The sequence below is a fragment of the Eptesicus fuscus genome, chromosome 2 (genome assembly GCF_027574615.1).
Source record: "Eptesicus fuscus isolate TK198812 chromosome 2, DD_ASM_mEF_20220401, whole genome shotgun sequence".
NCBI classification, from domain to species: Eukaryota; Metazoa; Chordata; class Mammalia; order Chiroptera; family Vespertilionidae; genus Eptesicus; species Eptesicus fuscus.
Genome location: NC_072474.1, coordinates 94,895,569 through 94,911,194, shown reverse-complemented (window position 1 = coordinate 94,911,194; position 15,626 = coordinate 94,895,569). Strand labels below are relative to the sequence as shown.

The 15,626-nt window shown below is 46.7% G+C and overlaps 1 protein-coding gene across 1 annotated transcript in view; it reads left to right on the top strand.

Moving 5' to 3' along the window:
* The window catches only part of C2H4orf19 (chromosome 2 C4orf19 homolog), a 72,158-nt gene extending 60,811 nt beyond the window's left edge, over positions 1 to 11,347 (top strand). Inside the window, exons 2-4 of the mRNA XM_054723918.1 lie at positions 534 to 583; positions 9,276 to 9,329; positions 10,411 to 11,347. Coding sequence (XP_054579893.1) covers positions 9,298 to 9,329; positions 10,411 to 11,326 — 948 coding nt within the window. The 5' untranslated portion in view covers positions 534 to 583; positions 9,276 to 9,297 and the 3' untranslated portion in view covers positions 11,327 to 11,347. The remainder of the gene's footprint in view (positions 1 to 533; positions 584 to 9,275; positions 9,330 to 10,410) is intronic.
* Positions 11,348 to 15,626: the final 4,279 nt, after the last annotated feature.

Below are 15,626 nucleotides of genomic sequence, written 5' to 3'. Positions count from 1 at the left end.
TAGACATCATTTTCATTATAAGCAAAGCTATTCTTTAAGTTATGTATTTTGTTAAAATATTTTACATGTGTTCATTGAAACTTTATTGATATGTCTCCAAGAAACAAATGCCTTGAATGTCTTTCTGCTTAATTGAAACCTTACCCATCAGAGAAGAGACGTGTTGTCAAGTAATGTTTGTCAACAGTAATCAAGAGCAATAGCTTTGGGTTACTGAACAATTCCAACGTGCCCAGCATGGGCTAGATTAGCTCACATGTTGTGCCATTTAAATCTCGCTGCAATCTTATTTCATAGAAGAAATACTGGAGTTTGGGTAAATTGTTCATCGAATGGTGAGTGTCAGGAGCTGGGCCTGGTGACTTTCAGAGCTTGTCTGCCTGGCTGGCTGTTCCAGATCAGGAACTCCATCCCCCATATCACTGCCTGGCCCCTCTGAGGAAACGCTCGCCCCTGTCACTTTGTTGATGCAACTTGGCTGTGACAAGGAGGCAACTTGCAGACCTCAATTTTCAACTTTTTTGTTGTTGTAGGAAGAGAAGTTAAACTTCTAGAGAAACCTAATGGACAATCTTCACAACAGGTAAGCTATTTTCTTGTTTTAATGTTGGGGGAGGGGGAGTCTGTTCTTTCTACTTCCCATTAAATTTTCAATCACTCGGTCTTTCACTACAGTTTTTATTACCGAAAACATTAAAACCAGTAGGCAGAGTAAACCCCAAAGTCTATATCTTTCTGGCACATTCAGGTTAGAGTAGAACTCGGTTTCCTTTATACTTCTGTTGTTTGGGGCTACAGTTCTCAAACACATGAGACCCAACTAGATCTTCACCCTGAAAGATTTTCAGTTATTCTATCTCCCCAGGCAATGTGGGGTTTCTCCAATAAAGACCGTCCCTCCCAAATAGTGATTCTTAAAGTATGTTCCCAGGACCAACATCATCAGCCTCACCTGGAACTTGTTAGAAATGCAGGTTCTCGGGCCCCACCCCAGGCCTGCTCAGTCAGAAGTCTGGGGGTGAGGCCCAGCCTCCCAGGATATTCTGGTGCACTCAAGGTTAGGAGCCAGGCCCTAGGATTGCAGACCTTCCTTTCTCTTATTTCTCTCTGGGTCTTCTCCCCAACTCCCTTACCATTTCCATCTTCAGCCCGACATGGGGATAGGATCTGTTGTCTAGCTTACTCCAGTGGAACCAGCCTGTTCTCCCTACTGGGGTCCTGAAAGTAGCGTGTGCATTGTCCCTGTTTGCCTCTGCAATCTAGATGGTCAAGCTGCCTCCTTGATAAGGTAAAACCTTATCTACCTTTATCTTGCCTCATTAGAGGGTGCATTTAAGAGAGAGGGTGTAAGAGTGGCATCCCCGCCTCCCTGTAGCATTCCTGCGATCCTGAGCTGGCACTGCATTCCTCCTGGGGTGCACCCTGGACCCCACCTGCACCATTATCTGCTCACCTTTGCCCACGAGCCTCTTCTAATCTTCCCAAGGTTACTCAGGCACTCCCCATCTTATGTAACATATGGTATAACATTTCAATATACCACGTTATTAGTCATGTCTTTATATAACTGTCTCCTTTTCTGGACTGTAAACTCCTTCCAGATCTCTGGAATCAAGTCCAGTACTTGACATATCATATAGATGCTCAAGACATGTCTGTTGCATGAATGGGTGATGGGGCCTTTAACAGACAGGGGAGATCTTCTGCCTTTTTGTGTCCTAATAACTGGCAGAGGGTCTAGCCTCCAGTAGGAACTTTACTCAGTCTTTTCAAAGGCAAAAATCTATTTTTACTTTAATTCAAAAAAAACTTTGGGATCCCAATTCTGTACACCAAGGGTCCTCTACAGATATGGGACAGTCTGTTTTTTCTTGTCCTCTATTTTAGGCTTCCAGCCCCGAGTCCACATTTATAAAAAAGGTGATTGGGTGTGATGCTGTGGGATCCAGGGGGGAGGAGCTGGGCCCTGGCACACCCCATAGGCGCCTTCCTCTCCCAGCCTCTCCCGCAGAATTATTGTCCACACATACAGGTGGGAGAGAGAAACCCAGATTCCCCATTTGGGGGTTGATGAGCAGTCATTGCATCAAAAGAAGCCTAAATAGAATTGCAGGAGCCCACAGTGGTCTGGCCAGACGACTGAATAAACCTCATGGCCAGCTTACAGGGGACACTAATTGTCTCAAATATTTACCACGTCACTCCCTCCCTAGCTTTGCTACATGGCAGAACACCTACACTATTTATGCCCTAATTCTCGTGTTTCTGAGACCTTTCCTATACCAAGTCCCTCTCTTGAGATTACCGTAGATCAAGCATGTCAAACTCACAACCTGCGGGCCGCATGCGGCCCACAATGAATATTTTTGCGGCCCAGCCAATATAACGGTGTGAGCAGTTATTTACAATTATGTAAGGAAATAAGTCCCCTGTCAGGTCCAGAATTACTGACATTCACCTTGGGTCCGTTTTGAAAGTAATCACTGCGAACAAGGTTCCCCCCGAAGTAGGAAAGATAGTAGCAGAGAAGAGATGCCAAGTGTCAGGAAAAAAATTTAATGTTATCATTGCTCTTGTTCTCTTTTATATACTATACTTTTCTAAATAAACCTACGTTTCTAGGAAAATCGGAGTATAAACTTAAACCTTGTTTATTTGGCCCGTGTTAGCCTTTGAGTTTGACATGCTTGCCATAAATTAAATACTGTAACCACTATATACTGCCATCTGGTGGTGAGTAGATAAAACCACACCTACCTGCTTTTTATTGCATAATCCAGTGGACTCAGAAAACTGAACCTACCAAGACAGGTGATAGTAATACAATAAGAAATATTATATAATAGAAGTAATTACATATTATATAATCAGGAAATATTGACAATGAAGACAATAGCAACAGTGCTAATAATAACCACACTGTACCACTTTGTAACTTTTATATCCATTTACTTATCTATAAAATACTGGTTTCCACCTAACAGGGTTAAGTTAAAGTGAATGAATGCATGAAAGTTCTTAAAACAGTACTTGATGCACAGTCAATACTGAAATTTTAACTACTTATTATAGTTATTAATAAGCACTGTCAGTGGGCCAGACATTTACAGTAAATGCCTTACATACTTTCATCTCATGTAATGTTCCAAGTGATCCTGACAAACAGGAACTGTTATCAGTCCCATTTTGCAGATTAGACAACTGATGCTCACAGAGGCTAAGAAGTTTGCCCAGAGCTCACCAAGCTGATAAGGGGTGGAGGCAGAACTGGAACCCACAACTCTAAATTGTTCATTTAGCCACTCTGCTGAACTGCCTGTGTGGTGTGATGGGTCTCCCACCCCACACATCTACCCCCACCCCACAGGGTGCCCTGATCTGGGTCCTCATCCCTCCCAGGGACCTTGCCGTGACACCCACTCTCTCCCCATCTCGGGGCTCCAGGGTGTGGGACACAGTTCCAGAGGAGATGGGCCGGGGAAGGGGGGTGGAGGGGAGCTTTCTGCTGTCAGTCAGGATCATGGGTCAGGTGAGTGTGGACTTGGGACCCAACACACCTCAACGGCAGCGCGATGGGGTGTTGGCAAACCGTTGAGCGGGGTTTACTCTGCCTACTGGTTTTAATGTTTTCGGTAATAAAAACCGTAGTGAAAGACTGAATAATTGAAAATTACTGTAAAGGGTCACGTTGGTGCCTGCTGGCAGTGGAGTTCTCAGGACTCAATGAGGTAACTGCACCAGGCTGAGTTCCCTTCTTCCAGAGTCACTGTTGAGATCATTAGATTCGATGCGGAAGAAAGCCCTGGTGCCGTGGACTCCTCTTGCAGATAAACAGGCAGGAATCCAGAGATTCACCAGCTTCCCCACATCAACGGGGCTGGTGGCAGATCTGTTGCCAGGACCCGCATGCCCTACACCCGGCACAGACTTTAGGGCTGCGTTCACCCAAACACCACATTACACATTCGCTTAGAGCACAGGACTCCACCAGATGATTAGGACTGCCCTCCCGACAGCTGTTTTCCCCAACATGTTCCACAAAACACAAGTTGTGTTGGTTGTTAATAGTCTTCTATGGCACAAGAAAAGTTCTGGGCTCAAATAATGTGGGGAAGTACTGGGCTAGGCAGAGTGAAATCGTTCCTTTTCATAACTATGAATGTGTTCATCTTTATTCTCTGCTGTGCCCAAACCTGCTTGACCAAGGAACCCTTTCTTTAGGGGGGACCCACAAACACGTCCCTGCACACAGATGGCCCATCGAAGCCAGTTCTAGGTGATGCCAACATCTGTATCGTAGACATCGGCTACCGCGAGTGCAAATATGGATCGTTTGATGGTGATAATAAAGGGCTCCATAGAGTCTCCAGGTTTCTCACAATCGATGAAGCTCAGCCGATTTAGGAGAAAGGGAAGCACAGCAGAAAAATGTGGCCCGGAGAGTTTGCAAAGCCTGCCGGGAAAGGAGGAACTGGCTCTGCTGAGGAAATAGATTGGGTAGTCAAGAATGCATCTCCCTTTGCCAACTGGAGATTCAGCGCCGTCTGTGAGGGGGGGGCAGGCAGTCTTTCCTCTCGTTAATGAAGCACCTGGTAGTTACTTTCACTCATTCCCCTTTGAGTCTGAGAGCTCAGTATCCAGACTCGGCTCCCTAAATATTTGTCGACTTCACCTGCTGACCAGGTTACATGAGATCCCAGCTATTTTCTATAAACATTGGCAAGTTGGGTTTTCAACACGGAGCTGTACTTTCCATGTTTGATTTTATTCTGTCTCTCTTCCAAGCACTTCGGCTCCGATAAACTCTAACCACTTCCCAGCAGCTGCTCTGAAAGCTCGCTGAACGGAACCCCTGAAGCGGAACATCCTTGACCTTGGGATCACACACGGGAGGTTTGGCTGTTTCCTGGGGAGGTGGGGGACGTGGGGGACCAGGGTTCCTCCCATCTGTCTCAGCTCTTGCACTTGGCTTTTCCTTTTGGGCCACCATTCAGGGCAGTGTGAGATTTGATCACAGGAAGGGTAGACTCTCTACAGGAATAATAACTTCTAAAATTCCATATGGCTCACTCACTCATTGGCACAGGGCACTTCCCAGTCATTGCTTTGTTTGAATAACGAGATGAGGTGCTCCTTAGTGTGAGCTGGCCTGGCGGCTGGGTGAGGCATTGCCTGTGAAGGGCCTGTGTTTAGTAGGGCAGCAGACAGCTGACAAAACCCCAGCACTAGACGCTCATTCCCTCTTTATACGGGCCAGCCAGAGGACAGGAACTATGCCTGTGCCTTCGAGGTGCAGGCCTGGGACTCTCTGTCTTCAGTAAATACTTAGAATGACAGCTACATTCAGAAAGGTCTGTGGGATTTCAATAAGCTTAACTACTGTCTTAGTTCTGTTCCTGAATTTTGTTTTATATAAAATTTTATAATAAAATTATTTAAATTAAAAATAAAAGAATCTCGCCCTGGCTGGCTTGGCTCAGTGGATAGAGCGTCAGTCTGCGGACTGAAGGGTCCTGGGTTCGATTCCGGCCACGGGCACATGCCTGGGTTGCGGGCTCGATCCTCAGTAGGGGGCGTGCAGGAGGCAGCCAATCAATGATTCTCTCTCATCATTGATGTTTTCTCTCTCTCTCTCTCCTCCCTTCCTCTCTGAAATCAATAAATATACCTTTAAAAAAAAAAAAAAAGAATCTCCACATACCCTGTAACCAGAGTCCCCAAATGTTGACATTTTCTACACTGAATATATTCTTTTTTCTACACACACACACACACACACACACTTTTTTCCTGAATTATTTTAACAAGTTACAGATCCCAAGCTCTTTACTTCTAAATACTTTATTTTACTGTGTATTTCCTAAGAACAGGGTCATTTTCTTATATAGCCCCCAGTACAGTGATTCAAATCAGGAAGTGAACATTGATTTAATACCGTTAGCTAATCTATACAGGCAGCCCTTTCCCGCCGGGGGAGCCTTTTCCTGTATTCCTTCACTTCCTGGTGAATTTTCAGTCGATTTCTGTCTGCTTAGCAAACTGGTGGCTCTCTCCTCTTGTCCCTTCTTCCCACCTCCACCCTCTCCGCCTTAGGAAACAGGGTTTTCCAAGCAAGGAGACTTGCTAGTAACTGATGGGACGTTGTCATGTCCATCTTCAAGCACCAGACTGTGTAATGGCCACACCAAACCCAGGACAGAGTCAACCCCCAACGCGGCCTCCGGGATCGGGCAGGTGCCAGCGCCGCTGGGCACGCCCCCTCATGGTGTTTGCTTTTCCCCTGTGTAAACGGGAAGGATCTGCCCTTTGCTTCTCTGTTGCTTTTTTCTACTCCAAAGAGACAGCACATTTCCACTCTGCTCCGTCATAAAGGGCACCGGACAACTGGTTTCTCACCTGTGAGCTAGCTGTCGCCAAAGCGGGGCGGAGAAAGCAGACAGTCTGCCCACTCTTAGCTCAGTCTTCCTCTTTGGGAGTATTTTTCCCATTTGCATCCACGGATCACGCAGGTAACGGGTGTTTCCTTTCTGCACCCAGCAATGGGAGGACGCCTTCCTAAAAGCAAGGTATAGAAGTGGGGGTGACATGGAAAGAGAAAGAATTTGGATTTGCAATTAGGATTCATCAAACAAGGATGAATCATTGTAGATACAGGCAGGCCGGGCTCGGCTGTAAATGCCTTAGTCCCCACCCTTTTCAGCAGCCATCACACAGCCTTGGACGCTGGAGCCGGTTTCGTTGAGCCTGGGGGAGGCTGGGAGCACGGCCCTCGGCCGGGACCAAGTCTGCAGGAAGCCCGGGTGGTGTGCCCTAGAGGGGGCAGTGGGAGGAGAAGCCAAACTGGAAATCTGATCCCGAAAGGGGACAGTCATCGAAACATCCTTCACAATTGTGTGCTTTTGAAGAAAAATATAGATCCTGTGGTTTTCCTGGGGGAGTGGGAGGGGTTTTAACAGCCACAGGTGACGACCTGTAAATTCTGTAAGAAACAGGGAGGTGCTGGCTCTCGCGTCGGGCTGTTAAATCTCAGCAGTCATTGCATCACGTTGCTTATGTGGCCACGGCCACCGCAGCAGAGGGTGTGACAGACCCAGCCTGGCCAGGGCTCCCCAACGTGGACGGAGTCAGTCTCCCCGTCGCTAGGAACACAGGGTGTCGCTCGAGACGTGCCTCGGCCTTCCTGTCTTCCTCCCTCTCAGAAGGAAACCTCCCCCTGGACAACTCTTGAACCCGCCGTCCTAAAGTTGACCTCCCTGATACTGTTCAGTGATGGATATTTTCCAGTTGCTTCAATCACGTTATTCTCACCCACGGTCTGCCCTCTCTCAAACACTTAAAAACCTGTTTTTTTCTTTGAGGTTTTTCTTGGGGGGTGGGGGGCCTTTCCTGGCCGATTTTTTTTTTTTTTTTAAATAGAGACCAAGGTAAACAAAGGTAGTGCTAGCATGGATGGGCAGGATTTCAGAGCAAGGTGTGGACGGGAAGGGGTGAGGGGAGGACGGGTTGGTGGAGGACAGGAGGTGCGTGTGGCACTTTTCATGCCATTTGTCCAGCTAATACATGAAATATTAGCAGAAAATGGGCATGAAGGGGGAGCACAGGCCGGAAACAAAGCCCGGGGGTAATTTATCTGAGAGCGCCTTGAAGGAGGAAAAGCTTGTGCACACATATTCCCGGGCTAAGCCCCCAGGGGTTTCTCTGCCTGTCCATCCTCTGTTGCCCTTGGGGTTTGTGTCTTTCACTCGGTGCCACGTTGGTAGAAATATACCATTTGGCTCGTATGCCAGAAACAAGCCTTACTTGGTGCTGTTAATGCTCTTGTGTGTCTGTGTATGTCATGGCCACTAGATTACATCTTCCTTAGGTGCAAGGCCTCCATCTTTTTTTTTTTTTTTTTAAGCATGCTGTATCCAAACAGAGCTGAATAATAAGCAGATGCTTAGTATGAATATTAACTTGTATAATCCCCGGCAACACCATGTACTTAGTACAGATGAAATAGCTGAGGCCCTAAGTCACACAGCCAGTAAGCGGCAGAGCTGGGCTCTGGAACCAGGTAAGCCAGGCCACTCTCCCCATCTCAAATCTGTGATCACAGCCGCCCAGATGTGTTTGATTGGTTGGTTTGGGTCATATGAGGCAGCATTCACAAGTTGCAGAGGTTAGGGTGTGGCTGTTTTGGGGGTGGGGCATCTTTAGCCTCCATAGGAGGTTATTTGTGGATTTGACTTATCAATGTCAACCTCGTCCCTTGTAACCAACCAGCCAGTCTGTACGATTGAGAAAACACCAGGTGTTTTCTCTGTGGGTAAAGGCTTGTGAAGCAGCATCCTGGGAAATTCTTCCGTGACTGGAGGCAGTAACCGCATCAACAGCGAGGGATCTCTCTCTGTTTCAAGCGCCCGCGTCCTGTGGACACAGAGGGACGGGGGCTTTGGCTTGCCTTTGAGAAGGTCGCAAATATTAGAAATGGAGAATGACTCAAAGGAAAGACCAGAACAATGTCGTCGGTTTCCCAGGCAAAGAAGGTTTTATTCAGAGGGCAATTTGCAGGAAAAAAAAAAAAAAATGCCACCTTGGGAAAAGGCGTGAGACAGTGGGCAGGTGAGAAATGGAAGAAGCACAGAAGCACCTGAGGCCACCTGCCACCAGGAAGCCCACTGGAACTGCGGGAGTGGAGTCCACGAATGGTGGCCGGCATCAGCCCAGCGACGGGAAGGGCGGAGCAGGAGCAGGTGCGTCCAGGTGAAGCTTGTGATGATGGCCCGGCTCTCACCTCCTCGGGTCTCTCACGTGGAACACATGGGTCAGCTGCCTCATCCTGAAGTCCTTGAATACTTGAGTAGCTCATCCCTGGCACGGACACCTCCCCTCTCTCTTACACCTCCTGCTGCCCCCTGGTTAGGCTCCCGTGTCCCCCAAAAGAAGGCAGGCAGTAGAATAGAAAACAGACAGGTCTTTTCAGTCCTGCCTTTCTCTCCCCACCGTTCTTCAACCAGTGTTTCCTCATTTGCAAAATGCAAATGGCATACGAAACTCCCAGGGTTGGGGAAAGGGTCTGGCACAGAGACAAGTATCGATGAATGTCTGAGAGCTCGGAACCGGTGATTTCCGATCCATCAAGGCATTCCAGGGCCTCCCTGGCCCACATGTTATCTTTCTGCCAAAAATTGTGACTCCACTAACTTGTGAGTAGCCAGGAAAGAAAAAGCAAGCCTAATTGATGTTAAAATGTTATTCACTGTGTTTTCTTCCTTTTATGTTTTCTTTCCCAGATGATAACAAAAAATAATCCAGATGGGGTGCAGGTGCTGTAAAATGATACAAAGGTAAAGTTGGGGGGAAATACCTCATTCGAATGGAGGAAGTCAGGGTTCCCATGGAGGCCCTCCCTCTTAAAGACCCTGCGTCGATTCTGCATTGATCTAGTTGGGGCTTGACCAGCATGACCAAGAAATTAAAAATTTGGAACTGCTTTGATGTCATTTTAGAGGACATGTGGCCTAGATATTAAAACCCCTTTTTTGTTGTTGTTGTTGTTCCCTTCTGAGAGATGTTGGGAACTCCATCATTCTCGGAGACTGAATTTGGTTTGGGCTGAATTTACATTTCTCCAGGGAGTAATGCAAAGCAAAGCTTCGGTTTTGGTGGATGCCTGAAATGGCATCACTGAAAATAAATCACCCTAGTCACATATGTGCTTTTAAATTTTTTCCAGATTCTATCCCAGAATGTGGGTAATAGGAACAGAATTCTCTATAAAATAAAGGGGGGGGGGAGAAATTAACTAATGATTTTGCTGCCTTAACAAACAAATTTATGTGTTATCATAGTTCTATTCCATATCTATCTACATATACATATGTATTATTACCCATATGTCAGTATATACACAACACATACATACATGTGTAAATGTTACTCCACTGTAATCATAATGTGATGTCACACTTTACAAACAATATTTATTATAAGTATCTTTCATGCTAGTCCAGACTTCATATTTATCCTTTTGATGACTGTATAATATTCCATCGAGGGGATGTACCATCAGTACTTAACCAGTTATTTCCCTGATTCTGCACATTTCTTTTCTTTTCTTTCTATTTACTTTTTTTTTTTTGCTTGTTTTTAAATTCCATGAACTTTGTTCTGTACCTTCTTCCCAGTGTCTTTTGAATCTTTTCTTAAGATCTATTTCCCGTGACAGAACATTTTATGCCGACTATATCTATTTGATGTAGACACACATATAGGCTTACCTAAGGAACTAAACACAGGCATTAACAGGAAGAGAAGAAGCAGAGCCTGTAGTAGAAATTATTGATAATGGAAGTTAGTGATTAATAAAGTGATGAGCAAATAAAGTTCGTAATCCGCCTGACTGATCTTCATTATTCTCGCCCCCAGCTATCTCTTCGACCCAGTTCAAGTGCCCTCCCCGGGCTATGTCAACGAAGTGAGCAGCTGCAAGCTGGATGAAGAGGACCCTGTTAAATTAAAAGGCAAACAGAGCGGCGAGGTCCTGGTGCATACACATGACCTTCAGAGGGAGGGCCTGAGGAGGACGGGGAGCAGAAGCAGGAGAGCTGGGCCGCAGGAGCCCTGCTGGCCTCCCCAGGGGCCGCACCCTCCAGGGGACACGGGAGGGGGGCCCTGTGCGGAGAAGACTGGTGGTGCCGTCAATGGCATTGGGCCCGCTGGGGACCCTGGGCCCCCCCAGGGTGGCACGGGCTCCTGGGCCAGTACCGCCAACAGCGTGCCCCCAGCTCACCCCTTCCTCGAAAGAGGGGACGCCAGGGAAACGGACCGTGCGCTGCCGGCCTCGGGAGAGACCCGAGTCATCGGGAATGGAGACTCCAGAGTTTCTTCGGAGGCTGAGTGTCCTGCCGTGGACGTCCCGGACCATGTCCCCCAGATACCAGCCCCGGACTACCCTCCACACCGGGGCTCGGCTGGAGACCACGTGGATCACGGAGAGAAAGGGGAGGTTTTCCAGGGCCATCCCGAGGAGGAGCACCGGGAGGAGGAAGCGCGCCCAGGCGCGCGGGAGCCGGGGTTGGACCTGCCCTGCTCCTTCCCGGGGAAGAGAAGCTGGGATTCCGTAAACGGGGCCGTGGCCGCAGAGGTCCTGAGCGTCCACCTGAAAGAAGAGGACCCCGCCCCGGCCGCGCCGGTGGCCGATTGGAGAAACGGGTGGGAGGACGCCCGCGGCATCCCCGGAGACGCGAGTGGGGAGGCGGAGGAGGAAGACGCGGAGGTGGCGGAGGCCCTGGCGGCCCTGGCAGCGGCCACGGCGGGAGAAGACGTGGACGACGTGGATTAGGGGCGGGGATTTGCGCGTGCAATGGAGCTGGTGTCACCAGGGGCGTCGGGGTGTGATTGCTCCGCAGAGCCGAGCTGAATCTGCAGCGCGCGGTGCAGGCCTACCTGTTGTTTACAGCCAGCCTCGTGCTGATGGTGCGCCCCTCCATCAATGCGGGGAGCGCCCCTGTGGAGACGGCCCATCATCCCTCAGGACACTGGGACAAAAAGCAGAGTGGGCCCTGGTGCCGCTGTCTAGAAATTAGCCTCTTCGGCAACCCCCCGAGTCCCCACAACATCTGGTGCAGCTGTGCTTGAGCTTTCTCTCCATCCCAGCGCTCCACCCCAGAGCACAGACTCCCGGAACAGTCTGTTTGACTGTCATTGTTTTTGTTGTTAATCCTCACCCGGAGATATATTTTCCATTGATTTTTTAAAGAGCGTCAAAGGGGGGAAAAGAGCGAGAGGGAGAGAGACATCAATGTGAGACACATCCATTGGTTGCCTCCGGCAGGCGGCGAAGGCCAGGATCCAACCTGCAACCCAGGTACATGCCCTTGACCGGGAATAGAACCTGTGAGCCTTTCGTGCGCCGCCAGCCAGAGCCACACCAGCCGGGGCTTGACGGTCAATTCTTTATCTTGCTTTTTGAGAGCCAAGCGTTGGCCCCCAACCTGGAAGAGGTAACTACCCCACTTAAAGTGCCTACTGTGTGGCCAGAGCGTGGCCTGCATTCAGGGACAATCACCCAGGGAACTAGTAACTAACCACTTGTTTGACAGGAGGTAAGCTCGGTGGCATTGAGGGAGGAGCTGAACAATGGTTAGTCGTTGGCTGTGATATTAAGGCACCTTGACCTTAACTTTTTTATATTGCTTTTTAATCTCCTTTGGGATTGGGGAGGCTCGTCAAAATAATTGTTGAAACTTCTTATGTCATATTTGGGTTTGAAGTTTATGAGATTTGGAACAGTGAAGAGATCTATAGAGTATTTTATGCCATTTAATGCCTGATTCTGATTAAAATATAACAACCTATGTGGTTCCCTGTATTAATTCAATGGCGCTTCTAATATCCCCAGATGGAGTGTCAGTGACCTTTGATGGTGGTTGTTTGTGCGTTTGTTTTTCGATTTAAAGAGCCAGACTTCTAAATCACACTTGAGGAGGAGACCAGGGTACTTTGCTGCGAATGGCTCTGGCTCTCTCTGTCCTTGGGGTTCATTCAGATTCTTGACAACATGACTACCTGTGCCTTAAGGATAAATGAGTCCTCTCAGGGTTTTCACCTTCTAATTTACAAAAACAAGGACAGCCATTCTGACATGGCTCGATGGGGAATTTATAGGATGGTCAAGACTATCTAGAAAAATGTAAGCATGGAAGATGCTTTAGTTTGGTATTTCATAACAGGTTCTGAAATCTGACTGACCTTGGTTTGATTTCTGACTTTGCCATGTGACCTCGGGCAAGTAATTTATCCCTTCTACTTGCCTCTCTGTTAAGTGAGAATAAGAATAGAATGTACCTGTAAAGACACAAGGTTATGCAATGCTTAGCACAATGCCTGGCAAATAGTAGGCACTCAGTAAAATAAATCTTCTTAGTTAAAAACCTCCTTTAAACAAATTTTTACATCCTCACAACTGAAAATGTTAATACTGTGAAGTATATACAATATCATCATCATGCATTTTGGTCGTTATTTAACATAAAACATGATTTCTGAGCCTTCCAGCATCTTTAAGGATGGTACCCTAAGAAATAAAGACATACATTACCCTGGGTTTGTATGGTGACAAGCCACCTCTACATAAATTAGAACCTCTAAAAGATAAACTGTTAGCATCGTTAATGCACATGTTTGCTATTGTATTTAGTACACCAAATGCTTAATATTTCAGAGGTTCCTTCAACAATTTCCCACATGCATCTGCTGGGGTGAGGTCCAGCTGCATGTGAGAAATGGCTTCTAAAGATAGAGCTTTGTTTACCTCTTATGTCAAAAGTTTGGAGGTAGCATTTCGGGCTGGTAGGGCGTTCCACGGTATCAGTGGCACATCCTCCTTCTGTCATCTTGGCTTCCTTCTCAAGATCACTGTGTGGTCCGTAATGGCTGCTGGTTGCTTTCCATGTAGGAAAAAGAATAAGGACAGCCATTCTGACATGGTTCACTCCCTCTCTATTAAGGACCTCCCAGAAGTATAATCCAGCCTTCCTACTTATTCCTCGTTGGTCAGCATCAGTCACTTGGCCACACCTAGCTGCAAGAAAGGCTAAGAAAACGTAGCTTGTGTGCATGGCTTTTCCTGAGAAATTCAGGATTCAGTCACTGAGGGGGGAAATGACATTGAGTTTTGAGGTGGTCAGCCTTTAGTCTTTGCACATCAGGTCTTCAAAGCACAGGAGCCTGGGATAGAGCCAGTTAGCAAGAGGTTAAAATTGTATTGGCATTTAGTATAACACAGAAGGGGTTTACGCCTTTGGCCCAGGGGAAGGAGGACTGGGCAGCTATAGCTATCTCACCTCTCCCTTGGCACCTCTATTGGAAGGCAAAAGGAAGGAAAATCAGATGAGGGGGTAGGGGGAGGCCTTAGTCAGACAGCCTCTTTCCCTTGCACAGAAACACACTTCTGCATATGTATCTGGTTTTCCATTTTAGGGCTGCTGTCGATATTTCGCCATGACTAACAACCCTGCTAAGTGTTAAATATTCTTTTTCTGCAAAATAATTGCTTGAAAGGGTTAACAGATGACCAAGAACTTCAAGTGTTTTGGTGGTTGTTTTTTAAGCAATCTGGCCCCTTCGGTCTTTGCCCCAGTGTCTAGACTCCACCAGAGGATGTCAGAGCAAGTCGAGATCTTTAGGTTGGAAAAACATTGCAGACTTAGCTTGTGAAGGTGTGTGTTTTTTCTGGTTCTGAGGAGGAATGTAATAAAGAATTTAACAGTTATAGTCAAGAACTTGTCTGTAAGATCTCTGAGACTACTACTATCAATGATGATAGTTGAGTTTTTACAATGATCATGGGACCATGGATTTCTTACCTACAGAGCATGAGGTGGGCCCAGGGGCCATACATGTTCACCGCGTGAACAGACAGTAGGACATAGCTTGAGATTCCTTTCCTGGGTCTTGGCACCTGTAAAGCAGAAGTGATGGCTATGCCTCCCTCCGGGCTGTAATGAGACCTATGAGATACAGAGTATAAAGTGATTAGTACATACCCAGCACGAGGTAATTAATGAATGATTGGTGTCATTTTAATACCCAGTAAAAATAATTTGACATCGGACCCCTTTTTATGAGTAGCAATCATCACTTTTTAAAAAATTGTATATTCCTTTCTAACATTTTTTATTGATTGATTGATTTTTAAAGAGAGAGAGAGGGAGAGACATCAACTTGTTGTTCACTTATTGATGCATTCATTGGTTGATTCTTGTATGTGCCCTGACTGGAGATTAAACCCACAACCCTGGCATATTGGGACAACGCTCTGACCAACTGAGCTACCCGGCCAGGGCCTAACACTTCCTTTAATAACTAAATTTTTAGTGCTGTGACCACCAAAGCTCTCTGAACCACTTCTAATAACATTAATTCCTAAACTAGATAAGTGCTTTTCTGCCTACATTATTAATAATCATCTCAAGACAAAAATCTTGGGGGCACCTCAAATTTCATACATTTGAAAATTCTCGTTATTTCTTTTCATTATTTTTATGACGTAACCGTTATAGGACACAGTCATTTATGTTACAGTTTTAAGTCATACTGTGTTTGAAATGAATATTTGCGCAATCTACTTCATTTATCCTTCCTGGCCCCAGATAAGCTTTTATAAAACAAAATGCATTTCTAATGCAAGACAGAACTTTGGACTTGGCAGGGCTGGCTCGTTTCAGAGGGGTAGTTTTGTTTGATGTTTGTGTTGGTCAACATTAAGATATTCACCCATAATAAGCAAACCCATAAGTTTTGCCATTGGGTATCATGTTACAATTCCAAGAGCATTTTATCCTAGTTTCTGAGCTAGATTAATTTGCAGATAAAAAGTAATCAAGTTCCTTTAAACCCACTGAGATGGCTATACCAAGTTCACGTCTTATCGTGAGAGTGATAAGATAAACGACAGCCAGAACAAACAGAAACCTGCCCCTTACCTGGTCGATCTGGGTCCATTCCACATCCGGACAATGAGATCATTCTCTCACTTAAGGTATGTGACCCAGTAGATTACAGTCCCCATTTCTACCTGCTTCCTCCTACATTCGTCGGGGCCCATACCCCTGCCCCAGGTCCATCCTCAAACGTTAAGC